This window comes from Nesoenas mayeri (assembly GCF_963082525.1).
Source record: "Nesoenas mayeri genome assembly, chromosome: 3".
In the NCBI taxonomy this organism is placed as follows: Eukaryota; Metazoa; Chordata; class Aves; order Columbiformes; family Columbidae; genus Nesoenas; species Nesoenas mayeri.
In genome coordinates, this window is record NC_137544.1 from 101,505,301 (window position 1) to 101,518,767 (window position 13,467).

A 13,467-nucleotide genomic window follows, 5' to 3' on the forward strand; every position below is an offset into this window, starting at 1 on the left:
GGGGGTGTCGTGCGTCGGCTGGTGCGGAGCGGAGCGAAGCGAAGCGGGGGTCGAGCAGGCTGCGTGGTTGGGGGTCGCCGCGCTGCCGGGATGGGTAACACCGTCGCCAGAGAGGATTTCGAGTGGGTCTACACGGACCAGCCTCACGCCGACCGCCGCAAGGAGATCCTGGGTGAGGAGGGGGCGGGGTGACGGTGCTGCCAGCTGCGCGGTGCTGGGGAGGGGGGTGAGACACAGACCCCACAAAATGGCCGCCCGGGCCGGGGGGCGCCGCGGGGAAGGCGACGCTGCAGGGGGTCCGCCTCTCACCACCAGCCGTTAACGGCGACCGCGGCCAAGCCGGGCCGGGCCCGGCCCGCGTGAGGGGAGCGACGCTGGCCGCGGACGTGGAGGCGGGAGCCGCCGCCTTGGCGGCGCTGGCGGGGGAGGGGACGGGAAGGAGCATGTGGGGGAGGTGGTGACTCGTCCTCTGCGGGGGCACAGCCTGAGTTCCCCCCAGACACGGAGCGGGCGGCCCGCGCTGCCATGTTGAGGTACGAAGCGAGCGCTGAGCAGCCGCGGGGCGGGATGGCGGCTGTGCCGGCGGTTCGGTTCCCGGTTCCCGCTCCCCGCGGTGGCTGCGGCCGCTCCCCGCCCGCCGCCGCTGCGCCCTTGGAGCGGGCGGACAGCAGACGGACCGCTGATAAGGTGTCCGCTGGCCCTATCAATAGATGGTGTGTCGTACGGAGAGGTCATGGTGACACCCAGCATTGGTGGTAAATAAGCGCCCTTTTAAGTAAGACAGCTGAATCGCAGCGGGGCTTACTCAAGCGCTTCTGAATTGCTGGTGGGTTGTCAGTTTACAGCCGTTTCCTTCCTGGGCAGGCTGGAGGTGGTTCTGGTGCTTGCCATGTACATGTCTAATTGCCGAACAACACAAAAAATGCTAAATTATTTAATCCTAAAGATTTATTTATAGCCACAAATGTCACAAGTGGAAAAGTGCTGCATTTTCATTGCCTTTGTAGACATATCCTAATTGGGAGGAAAGGAAGAAATGATAACGTGCTTTTGTAATGTAATTGGGATAGTTGGCTGTGAGGAGAGCTGCTAAATAATTCCTTTTTGGTGTAATTCTTTCCCATCTAGCTAAGCATCCAGAGATAAAAGCCTTGATGAAGCCAGACTACAATTTGATCTGGGTGGTTGTGCTGATGGTTCTTGCACAGTTGACTGCCTTCTATCTGGTTAAAGACTTGGACTGGAAATGGGTCATCTTCTGGGCTTATGTTTTTGGGAGTTGTATTAGCCACTCCATGACTCTGGCTATTCACGAGATTTCTCACAATAGTGCCTTTGGCAACAGCAAAGCCATGTGGAATCGGTGGTTTGGAATATTTGCCAACCTTCCTCTTGGTCTCCCATACTCCATATCCTTCAAGAGATACCACATGGATCACCATCGTTACTTAGGAGGTGATGGAATTGATGTGGACATTCCGACCAACTTTGAAGGCTGGTTTTTCTGCACTCGTTTTAGGAAGTTCATATGGATTGTTCTTCAGCCTCTTTTCTATGCGATTAGACCTCTCTGCATCAATCCCAAACCCATTACTCGACTTGAAATAATCAATTTGTTGGCTCAACTTTCCTTTGATGTGGTGATATATTATTTATGGGGAGTCAAATCCATCTTTTACATGCTTGCTGGTTCCATACTTGGACTTGGGTTGCACCCAATATCAGGACACTTCATAGCTGAACATTACATGTTTTTAAAAGGACATGAAACTTATTCCTACTATGGGCCACTTAATTTGCTCACTTTTAATGTTGGTTATCACAATGAACATCATGACTTCCCCAATATTCCTGGCAAGAGCCTTCCACTGGTAAGTTTATTTCCAACGTTGTTACTTTTTCTTAAGTGCTACCCTAACTTAAGTCAGGTAGAACACTGATAGGTAGAAGAATGGAAGTTGGGAGATTAAAAAACAAACAAAAAAACCCAAAAACAAACCACCAAAAAACAAAACAACCCTCTAGAACAATTTCTGAGTTGAATAATGAAAAATAATTACTTACTATTTTAGTGATATCCTGAACAAGCTTCCAATGAGCTGGCTGCTCAGGCCTCTTCTGTGAAAGGAGAGGGGAGGAAACATGTCTTGTGCTTTGCAGTAACTTTCATTTTCTGTAATTACAACCAGCATTTTGGTTTCCGCAGTTTATAAGTATGCGGAAAACTAGTTAAGAAGTTGCAAATACCTTCAGAGATTTGTTGGCTCTCTGAAATCTTAAGGACAGTATTGTGATGTATGCTTATCCCTTAGTCTGTTCTATCATTGACATTTTCTGGTGGGGAAAAGTTTGAGGTACTGCTAATGTTTATTGTACTGTTGACAAATATTTAACAGCTTTGTAGTTTGGAGCAGCTCAGTTTCCTCTAGTAAGAAAACCTTTGAACTCTAAATAAGTTTCAGCTATATACTGACAGAATTAAAGCTTCAAAGCTAAGACTTTGACCTGTCACATCTATATGAGTAGCAGAGGTGAATTTTCAAACTAGCTTCTGCCCACTTCAATCTTTGCTGGTTTGTTTTAAGCAGGTGCTTAATTCTCTTTATATATGTGTTTCCTAGTTGGAACGTAGGAACATAGCCTTCCAGGGTTACACCTACAACTAACTTTCCTTCAGTGAAAGGTGGTTTTCATTGGGCACTAAATTTGCAACTTGGCAGCAGCTCTGGTGTTGGTCTTGTAGCTTTATTGCACTTGGTGATAGCAAGACCTTGTAAGCTTGTGCTCTAGTCTAAACTTGATGGTTATTTCTGTCAGTGGTGGAACTGTAAATAAAAGAACTACTCCAGCACTTCTTCAGCAGGGCAGTTAAATTCTATAATTGGTTTGCTGGGACTTCATTTTTGTGTGTTTTGTGGTTTTGTGCTTGGGTTTTTTTTCGTTTTGTTGTAGAAGACAGATATTTATCTTACTCAGGTTTCACCTGTCAAATACAGCTGCTGTTGTTTTAACCCACCTTCAATACCTAGGTCTGTGCTGTGAAACCAGCATTTCTCTTGTTGCAGCAGTACTTAAGTCATAAATAGGGAACAATTTTTTCAACTATTTAATTGTAGAGGTAAATACCCATCTCTGCTACAGGACTGTTACTGCATGGCTCTGCTAAGAAAACAAAGCTTTCTTTTAGAACAGTGTAGCTAATTTGATTGGTCTGGACTCTTCCATGCTGTGTGCTAAAACATCACTGAAGTACTGAACACTTGATTCCAGCTGGGGTACTAGTGAGCTGGGAATAATCACTGTTGTGTAAAAGTATACTGGCTAGAAGCACTATTCTAGAGGTGTGATGACAGATTAAAATGACCTTTAGCTCCAAACCAAGCATGCAAATATCGTGGGTTTGTTTGTTGCTTGTACAGAGCAATATTCTGTCTAAAGCTATGGAGTTTAGTGAAAAATCAGTTTTATTCTGTTCAGGTTTTTAAGGCTTTAGGTGGTTTGCCTTAAATACTGGTAAGGAGATCTAACCGAAACTCCAGCTCTTCTTTTAAAATGGTGGTCTAGTCAGTATATACATCTGAGAATGGAGTTCTTGGAAGCAGTTTATATTAATTCTTTAATGTCTGTCTTGAGAAACAAGGTGTTTCTCAGAAATAAGATTTTTGAGTGCTGAGATTTGAAACTACATGTAAAAATAACTGTGTTAAACATCACATCCTAGCTGTTACAACGTTCTTTTTAGCAATACTCTTATGAGTCAGCACTGAACTGAGTCACCCTCTTCCACAAGCAACCAGACTGCTTGTTTTGGTGAGCCACATCACAGTGAGTGGACAGAGTGTTAGCAGACTTTGTTCTGCTGAGCTTCGGTGTAAAAGTTTCACATGAAGTTTACTTAACCAGGGAGTTGCCTTTTCCTTCAAGAAACTTTCACACTGTGGCACTAGTAGCCTTTCATCTAACATCCAAAAATGAAACTTTTAGTGCTCTGCATTAAGTTACGGGTTGAGGATTGTAAAGTTGTGAGGCTTGGTGCTAATATAAATGGTAAAAAATGCTCATATCTCCTCTTTAGGTGAAGAAAATAGCAGCTGAATACTATGACAACCTGCCACAATATAACTCTTGGATAAAAGTACTGTATGACTTCGTGATGGATGACACAATCAGCCCATATTCACGTATGAAAAGGCAATTAAAGGGTGAAGTGAAGCAAGATTAAACTTCTGGCAACCAAAAAACTTTGAAATGTCTGCTTGCTTTAAAGTGGCTGGTATAAGGTCTCCTGCTAAATGTTTTCCCTGGTGTCCTGAAATAAGATCTACTGCAACATAGCAATGCATCCTTAAGGATTTTGTAGCAGACTCCTACCAGCTATAACATTCCTCACAGTCCTCAGATTCATTGGTTTAATGTGTATATGTTTGCCTAAGGATCAGTGTTATATGCATAATGCTAAATCACTTTGTTACAGAATTTACTTTGGCAAGTGTTAAATCTATATAAAATATCTGACTTTTAATGTTTTAAAAGTTCTCAATGTGCAGTATACTTCCCACAACATGCTGTTTAGATGACTGTAGTGTTAAAATGCTGTACTTACCTGTTAATTCTAAACTAATGTGATCTGTTAACTTAAACCTTCTGTTGAACCCATTTCCTAATGTATGGGTGGAAGAATGAAATTTGCACAGAAATTTTAAGTCTGCTTTTGTTTAAATATGTAACATGTCATTTGAAGCATTGCTTTAAAGTTGTATCTTTTCTACTGAAAGTACCTTAAAGGAGCAATCTGTCAGAATGAAACTGGTGTCTTTGAGATGGCTGGTGTGACTTCCTTGTAGAAAAGGTGGGGAATTCAAGGGTTTGCCCACTTTGTGGGTCTCCACCTACTGCTGCTTGTGTTAGCATATAGCTTGAGCAGCTCACATTTAGAATCGTAATTGTGTAAGCCATTAGGTAACTCAGTATGTTAACGGATTAGGTTTTTTTGCACAGGAAAAATCTCTTTACAGTTTGGTGGTTTTCTGATCTGCAAAGAAAAATGATTAGGCTTGTCCTAATTGGTTCTGCTGTTACTATGGTTTTAAATGCTTGGTCTGTAAACATTTACACTCATTTTGAAATTTGGCTTGTATGGAAAACTAAATCAACTGAAGCAGGTACTGTTCTGGCAAACAAGGCTGCAGCCACTGACAGCTTTACCTATTAAGTGTATTTGTCATTTGTGTACACAGAAAAGCGTTGCTAATTTTTTTTTCTGAACCACCAGTACCCTACATAAGCACTTGTCTGTCTTATACATTAAAATGTGGTGAGGGCGCAGGCAGTGATACCAAATTTCCTGCCTAAGAAGTTCTTTAAATTGAGGACAGAGAATGGATGGACTTGCTGAACACTGAAGAATCTCTACATACCTCAGGGCTATCAGTATATTTGCCTTCTGTCTTCTAATGCATGATGGCTTTAAGCTGTCAAAGATGGCTATGAATCACCCTTAAATCACAAACGGTGATCCTATGGTATGTGCTGATCTGGAGAGTGGGATGTGATGAAGGTGGAGGTCTTAGCTGCTGTCCACACTGGTCTGCTGTAAGTAACTTAATTTTTAGATGCCTTCAACTCCTGCTTTTTTTTTTTTTTTTGTAAGAAGCTGAGTGCCTGACAATGCATTGGTACTTCTTAACCCTTGCTTCATTGTGGTCCTAGTTTTAATATGCTTTAAGTGTGGGTCCTCACCTGTGGTTAAGCAATAGAAATGGTATGGAGGTATGCCAGCAACTTATTAGTGACTTTATGATGATGCTGATAACATGCTAGCTGGCCGGCTTATTGCTCAGGGTAGAGTGTAATATCAAAATATACTTTTTCCAGTATTTTTACATGTAATTTAAAAGCAAAGATTAAAGTAATATTGGGTGAATTTCTGACTGGTCCTCTTATGCTGAAGGACCTAAGCTTTAGAGAAATCTGGTATTTTTAAAGCAGATGCAAGATCTGGTCTATTGAGTGGTGGTATAGGTGGACTGTAAAGAGTCATTACCTTTCCTTTCTACTCAGAAGAAAACTGACTTTGAAAGACTTGAATAGGCTTTTCAAGTTGCAAAACAATTTCTTTTTAAGCCATTTCTGGATGACTCTTTAATGTAAGAAGTGACATGTGGAATATCTTTTTTGATTGCTTACTGTAGCTGGATGAAGGATGGGAAGTGTCTCCAAAAAGTTTTATGGCTAAAAGCTGAAGCTTAGAAATTCAGTTACCGTAGATGAACACTTAAGATAACAAGAGTTTGGAGTCAAAAATTTATAGTTGGGCTTAGTTACCTACTTTGTGGAATCACTAATGTCCCTTACTGTCCTCCCAAGGGGTAGTACAAGTGTGAATTCCTTTTAAACAGGACTGAAGTTGCCATCTCTCTTGTTAAAATTCTAAGTGTTGCTTTAAGGTGTTCTGTGATCTTTCCTTTCAACTGTGATTATAAATACACTTTTCACTTTAAGAGCTGCAGAGTAGTGGGTGGATTTTGAGGGAAATGTGCCTTGCCATAATCTTTCTGAAACATCTGCTACTGGCTGCCTACTGGAGAACACTTACTGGATGAGCTTAATCTGAGTCAGTGAGACTTTGCTTTGAATCTGAACCATGGCCTGGTACTTGTAAGCATTGGTAACTACCATTCTTAGGCATATAATTCTTCTGTAATACACAAGAGGCTCTGGCATCTTAACTTCAATAGCAGGGATTTTGTCAGAAGCAAATAATCTGAAAGCTGACCTACACTGCAGGATAGCTTCATCCCCAAAGAAGAGTTAGAAGCATTTCTGAAGTACTGGTAAAAGGAATTAAGACCAGATGGGCTACTTGACTTGTGTTTGTATTCTAAATGAATAACTAGTTTTCTCTGGTCATATTTATAATGTGTTTAGTCCAAAGGCATAGCACAGAAATAAAAACAATTAAAAAAAAAAAGAATGAACCATCCAGTTGTTTTTAAGGAGTTAAATAATCTGTGTTGATATTTACCTGTTTCTGCCAGATATATTTTAATAGTATAATTTTAAAATATTTTATCTGAAGGCTGGAGAGAGCTTTGACTAACAACTGAAGGACAAATTAAACCTGAAGAGCATTAAGAACCCTGACAGTCAACTTTTAAAGTCTATTCAGATGGAATGAGTTAACTTGGTCCTTTCTACCTGCTTGTTAGGATTTGTTCCTTTCTGTTCAGCTAAAGCGTATTACTTGTCAGCTTGGCAAACTTCCCCTTCATGTGAAACCAGCCCGGAGTTTACCTGTGAAACCACAGCTGACTTGGGGTCAGCTGTGTTAAACGGGTCATCAGAGTATTTTAGCTGCAGTTATTGTGCAGAGCCCTGAATCCCCTTTGGGGCTTTCAGAATGATTTACAGTTTTCACAATAAACTGCCTTACATGGCTTTCAGCACCCCCTGCCCTAATTATCTTAAGCTGTTTAAGTGGAATAAGTAATGCACCCTGCAATCTGATCACACCAGGTGTGAGTTTTTTCACAAGCCAGGTGTGGGTATATTCCTCTTCCAAAACACCTCTGGTGTTCATTTTGCTGTTGAACCTGTCTGCTCCACAGCAGTAGCCCATGAACATTGTTCAATGGGTGCCTCTTTCTGGCTGCAGAGTGACATTCTTTCTGATCTGGGGCAAAGCTTCCTGTGTGGAAACAGAGGTCAGTTGCGAAGTAGTTAAGGCTTTTAGTTCTGTGTCTTAACATTCATCCGGTTAAGCCTTTATGTGCTTGCTGGCTACATTTAATGCGTCCTTTGCGGTCCACGGATGATGAGAAATGGATCTGTTCTAGGGAAGTGGACATTGTTAGATAATGAGCTCTGCCTCCTTGGCATGCATTCTTGTATCAAATGAAATAGCATGCCACAGGAGAAGTTAAAGCTGAACCTCATCATTAAATAAAGAGTAAACAACCAGTTATGTCAGTGCTATAGATTGCAGACTGCTGTGCTAATCCGGTTGGACAAGCAGCAGAAAAGTCACTTTCAGGTAGTGACCTGGCATGATTAACTGTCTAAGACACCGCTTTTGGAAAGTGTGCTCCTCTGTCATTTGAAAGAGCCTCAAAAGACTCAAGGCAAAGCAAGTTCTGGTGTTTCAACTCGCATGTTTTAAAGCACAGCAGCCACTTCTGGGTCTGCCAAGATTGTTTCTGCAAAGTCCTAGGAAAAGCCTTGATAAATAGGTGTGTCTAAATCATGTAGATATGCCTTCAGTATAGCCACCTGCAACTCCATGTACACAATTCTCTATCAGTCAAATCCCCTCTTTCACAATCAAGGCTGCAGTGGTTTATAAGACTTTAGTGAGGACAAAAATCTTGAAAAACTTTCCTATTGAGCCAAAAATTTTCCCTGCTGATGTTTCCCTGCACTACCTCTGCCCCCTATCTGTGCTTAAGTTAGCATCTAATATGCTATGGGATAAATCATGATTGTGATATAGGTATGTAGCTACCCTCAGGCAGAGAGAGAGAAGAATGGCATGATGAACAGTTCCCATTTGCTGTGTACAAGTACCAGGGGTCTTGCATTTTATTTCTTATCGAGTTGTTGGTTGTTTTTTGGTGGTACTATAGCCTAAGCAGAATTTCCTACAATAAAAAGCCGCAGTGTGGGTGCAGCACTTTCTTGTGCAACCAGTTGAATAGAGTTCAGGTGCCCACCCTTGTCTGCTTCTCATTGCACATTTAGCCTAGACAAGGTCAGCAAACAGAATATGGACACTTGACTGATGGGGCTTTTTCTGCCTTTCAGCTTCAGATTTTTCTCCTAAAAACAAACCCTCTTGCAACCTACTTCTTCTTCCACTATCATGTTTTAAGGAGAATCATCATCAGACACTTTGTATATTACACATTTATTTTGTTTTAGAACTCTTGATAAGACTATATTGTTATTAGTACTTTGATAGTAGTAGTGTTATTACAACTACTCAAATAGTATTTTCTCTGTACTCTTGTCTTGCAAGTCCTGCCTTGCTTTCTTGCTTCATATATACACAGGAATTATACCATTGTAAGAGGGAAAAGAAAATTCTTAGGTGAGTATGTCAGGGCTTGCAGGACTTTACTTGTTTGTAAGCTCATCAACTATGGCTATCCTTAAGTATGGCAGCAGGGTTTTCCTCTATATATCAATAAAGGAGAAATCATTCATGTGGTTATTTTCAACTGTAAAGAGCAGCTTGTTTCCCAAGTATTTTTATTCCCAAGAAAGCATGACAAGTATTTCTAGATTGTGTCACTGAAGTTCTATCACAGGCATTTATTTTTATTCCTGATCAAATTTTTCTATATAATTTGTTTTGAAACTAGTGCAGGTGACAGGCAAGTAAAAACAGTGATGGCCTTTAGAATGATCATATCTAAAGGCGAAATGGCTGACAGTTTCAAAATGGGTATTTTGAGGCAGTATTTGCTCTCATGGGGCTTGGTTCTTTCTTTCATTGGTCAACTCTCAAATACTAAAGTGACTTGAGTGTATTATTGCACTAAAAGGGTTCACAGCTTACTGTGACATAGTTGTAGCTTCCTATAGAGCAAAAGCCTTTTTATTTAAGAAAAGTGGTAAAAAAACCACCAAAATACCTGTAAAGTTGTAGATGTAGAGCTAAAATGGGAAAAAGTTTATGTAACGTAGGTTGTTCTTCTACAGCTCTGTACATGGTATCTAGTTAAGGGACTATCTTTAACTGATATGTACTAATTGCATTTCCTCACAGTAATGAACACGCACAATGAAACTACTCTGAAAAAAATGATGATCCTTCACCCTGGTGTTCTGGGAATCACAGCAATTCCTGAAGCTCCAACCAACCCTGATTTACCATTACAAGCAGATGAGTCATCATCTGCTTTATGCACAGGGACTTCAGTTGTTAGTCATGTGGGCCATAATTTGAGTGACAGAGTCTCAGGCTTTGCTGGAGGAGGAAGGGACTATCATACCATCTTGTGCAAAAATCACAGTGGTGTCAGTGTTTTTAACACACAACTCTGTGGTGATGAGTTATTTGTAATAGCCTTCCACGTTTACTCTTGGGAAAAATGTGTGAGATCTTTTGTCAGATGGCAATTCAGAAGAATGTAAGATATAAGGCACTATTCTCTCTCAAGGCAAGGTCAGTCTTCAAGTTAGATCAGGTTGTTCAGGGTCACATCTAACACATGGCAATTTATTTAAATGAATTATGATTTGAATAGGAGATTAAATGATCTTTTTAAATGTTAAAGTAAGTAGGGGAGGGATGCTTAAAGAATAAATGTTGCTTACAAAAACTGTTTTACTTGTTTACATGGAAACTTCATTACTTCAAAAATTACTTGAAGTTTGATGTTATCCAGCTTAAAAGACTTGCTGTGAAATTGGGCAGCAGAAAAAAAACAACTACTTCCTTTTCTGATCCTTGACTGATGGTTACAGTGCTTTTAGGAAGAAAAAGACTGATGATTAAATAACTTCTTAGAATGACGACAGTGGTAAAAAAAAAAAATCCATGAATGTTTGTAGGTTTCAGAGATGACTTGCTCAGTATCTGCCATATTTCAGTATTTTGTTTTAACTCAGATACTTCCCCGTTTGCTGATGTTGAAAGTTATGACCCTCTTTCAAAGCTGGAATTTCTTGTACTGGGGGGGAAGAAAAACCAAAGCAAACCAAAAAACTCCCAAAGCACCCACACAAAAAACCAAACCCACAACAACCAACTGGAGGCTCTTGGCTTGTTTCTTAAACCAGTAACATTTTTTCGATTTAAGAATTTGAAATTTTTTGTTGTTGCAGATTTGGCTTTTTAAAATAGAAAAAATTAAGAACCAGCTCGTTAGGTATCTCTTAGTGTTTCAAATGCTTCTTAGATGGCTGTTAAATCATAATACCATAGCACTTGTCAGATTTCCAGACTTTACTCTCTCCTAGGTGGCTTCAAGACAGCTTGCCATCTGTGGATGGTTTCTTTTGATAAGGTGAAGGGAAGCTGTTAGAAGTTCCAAGAACTGGTGTTAGCACAATCATAATGTATCGCTGTGTTTGGGAAAGGCGTGAGTCCTGGTGTGATAACACGGAGTGCGGCACCTCCCCAGTCCAAGTTCACTTTCACAGCTCTGTTCTCCCTGTGATTCTTCCAGAGTCCTTGAAAACACAGCTGTTTTCATTTATTTTCATTTACAGTTGGCAACAGCTTTGTAAACACTTTGAAGGGTACATCTTTCTGAGTCATTTCTGATTAAAGACACCAAATATATCAATGGTATTAGTTCTTTAGCGCTAAAAGCATTAATTTTTAAAACTTAAATGGTGACAACCAGGAAGTGTGTATTGTATCTTTTATTTTGCAAACAGTTAAATTAAGGATGGTTTAGAGCAGCAGGTTAGGATGACTTTTCTTCAGGTACAGTTTAAAAAGTTGAGAGGTATTTAGCACAGCTTCTTTCCAACTTGTCTCTTGAAATCAGGCACAGGTATTACAAAACTCTCCGCCAATGCAGAATAAATGTCTTCTGGGAAGTGTCCAAGTGTATCACCTGCATAGTGACTGACGCAGCTCTTCATACATTATTTGATCCTAACAGTGCCAAAATAAGAGGAAAAAATAATTCAGACAATAGCAAAAAATATCATGCAATGTTTAAAAGTGACTTTGCTTGTATCAACGAAGTGAAAGAAATCAGCTATATGAGCCACTAGTTATTTTTTAAAACATTTAGAAACAAAAGCCTAAACAAGGCAAAACTCACTACACTGGCTCATAAATGAGGTTTCTCCAGTGATAGTCACCAACTATATGTAATTAACAGAAGCCTTTAGCAGAACTCTTACACTTCATATTGCTGTGCCAGGTACAGATCGCAGCCTTACTGAGGGGATAACTGCCCACTTTACCAGTGGAGCTGCTGAACTGACACATCTAATCCTGCCCAAATGAGCACGCAACATCTTTTCCTGGTCTAATTTACTTAACTGGAACTGTTTCTTAATCTCTTTCACTAGTCACTCAAAATGACAACTTTGAGGAACAGAATGTTAGAAATGTTAACTCCCACTGAAATAATGGGCTTCAGAAGGTGATGTCTGGCTGTAGCTTTAAGAACAACTGATTCTGGTTTGTCTTGAGTCAACCAGTTAAACCAAAAGCAAATTAACTGGACTCAGAGATGCATACAGGAGGGAAGAGTTAGAAGCACTAAACTGGTGAGATGCCGCTTTTTGTATTTTCCAGTATTCACAGCAAGGTGTGTGGAGAGATTTTTCAGATTGGATTTGTCCTGCAAATTGGAAGTAACATCTGGAAATGGGAGAGTAGTATCTTGCAATCCAAAAACATCCAAAGTACCTAACTGAAACATAGGGTATTTTGATATTTTGGCTGCCTTTGAGATGCAGAATGATATTTCTGGTTAACTCTAAGAACCAGAAGTGTGTCCCAACCCTTAGCAGTGATTGCTGTGTTGCAGGAGACTAAGTTTTTGTGGCTGATGCTTCTGAACAGTTTGCTTAGTGATCAGCAAAGGGGAAGAAAACAACCACCAATAACATCTTTAAAGGGTCTTGGACCCAAAGGTCACTTTCAATTTTAGAAAAGGTCACTGACCATCAACATACACTAATAGGGAAAGGAAATACTTAACTAGTTAACTTCTCTCTGGGTAGTGTTCAAAGTGAGTATATTAACGTATTTGGGCTGCAGTGCGCTCTTGGCAACACATACAGACATATACACAAAATCTCTGCAGCAATAATAATTCCAATATATCTTAATTTCTCAATTTTATTAATTAAAATTATAGAATAGCTTTCCTTTCAGTCATTAAAAAGAACAGACTGTGAGGAAACCTTTAAAACAAACGTCATTGACAAATGCAAAATAGTGACAAGATTGATAAGAAATTACTAGGATGACACTGTGTTTTACATCGTCTCTCAAAATGATGTATTTTGCACATTAGCAGAAATGGTTGAGGATCTTTGGGTGCCACATCCATCTAGGGAGGAAAAGAGATGGTGGCAAGGTGTAGTGCACTCTGAAGACCTTTACATTTAACTGAAAACTGCACAGAGATAAGAGGTTAGGACCAGGTCCATACCTAATCTGGGAATGTCAATGATAAGCCCAAGGTGCTGTACTAAAAGATCCACTTGATGGTGATCCATCTGCATGCAATGCAACATCTGCAGCTGCAAAGGGAGGCTTCCATTTCGGACCCCATAAAAAACATCAGGTTTGTTTAATGCAGAAACAGGTCGTGTCAGTTTGAAGTACATGCAGGTATTCCCACCAGTCTCCAGCACACACAAGAGTATCCTCTCCAAGGGAGTCATGCATCTTACATACTTGAAACTTATCTCACCTTTTTTGATACTGAGGATTTCACTTTCCTAAAAGCTTCTTCAAAGTGTTGACGGGAAATCTTGATTTCTCCTTAA

General features: G+C 40.3%; 2 protein-coding genes across 3 annotated transcripts in view; one reads left to right on the forward strand and one right to left on the reverse strand.

The window, feature by feature from the left end:
• DEGS1 (delta 4-desaturase, sphingolipid 1) lies at positions 1-9,156 on the forward strand. The gene is made up of 3 exons (XM_080340940.1): positions 1-172; positions 1,129-1,871; positions 4,076-9,156. Exons 1-3 carry the CDS (start codon positions 91-93, stop codon positions 4,220-4,222), a joined length of 972 nt encoding a protein of 323 aa, XP_080197066.1. The 5' UTR covers positions 1-90; the 3' UTR covers positions 4,223-9,156.
• Positions 9,157-9,160: 4 nt separating this feature from the next.
• NVL (nuclear VCP like) overlaps positions 9,161-13,467 on the reverse strand; it is a 48,729-nt gene continuing 44,422 nt past the window's right edge. For both annotated transcript variants that reach the window (XM_080340934.1, XM_080340935.1), the window contains exons 22-23: positions 13,392-13,462; positions 9,161-11,608 (exon numbers count right to left, since the gene is read on the reverse strand). In XM_080340934.1, coding sequence (XP_080197060.1) covers positions 11,564-11,608; positions 13,392-13,462 — 116 coding nt within the window. In that variant the 3' untranslated portion in view covers positions 9,161-11,563. The remainder of the gene's footprint in view (positions 11,609-13,391; positions 13,463-13,467) is intronic.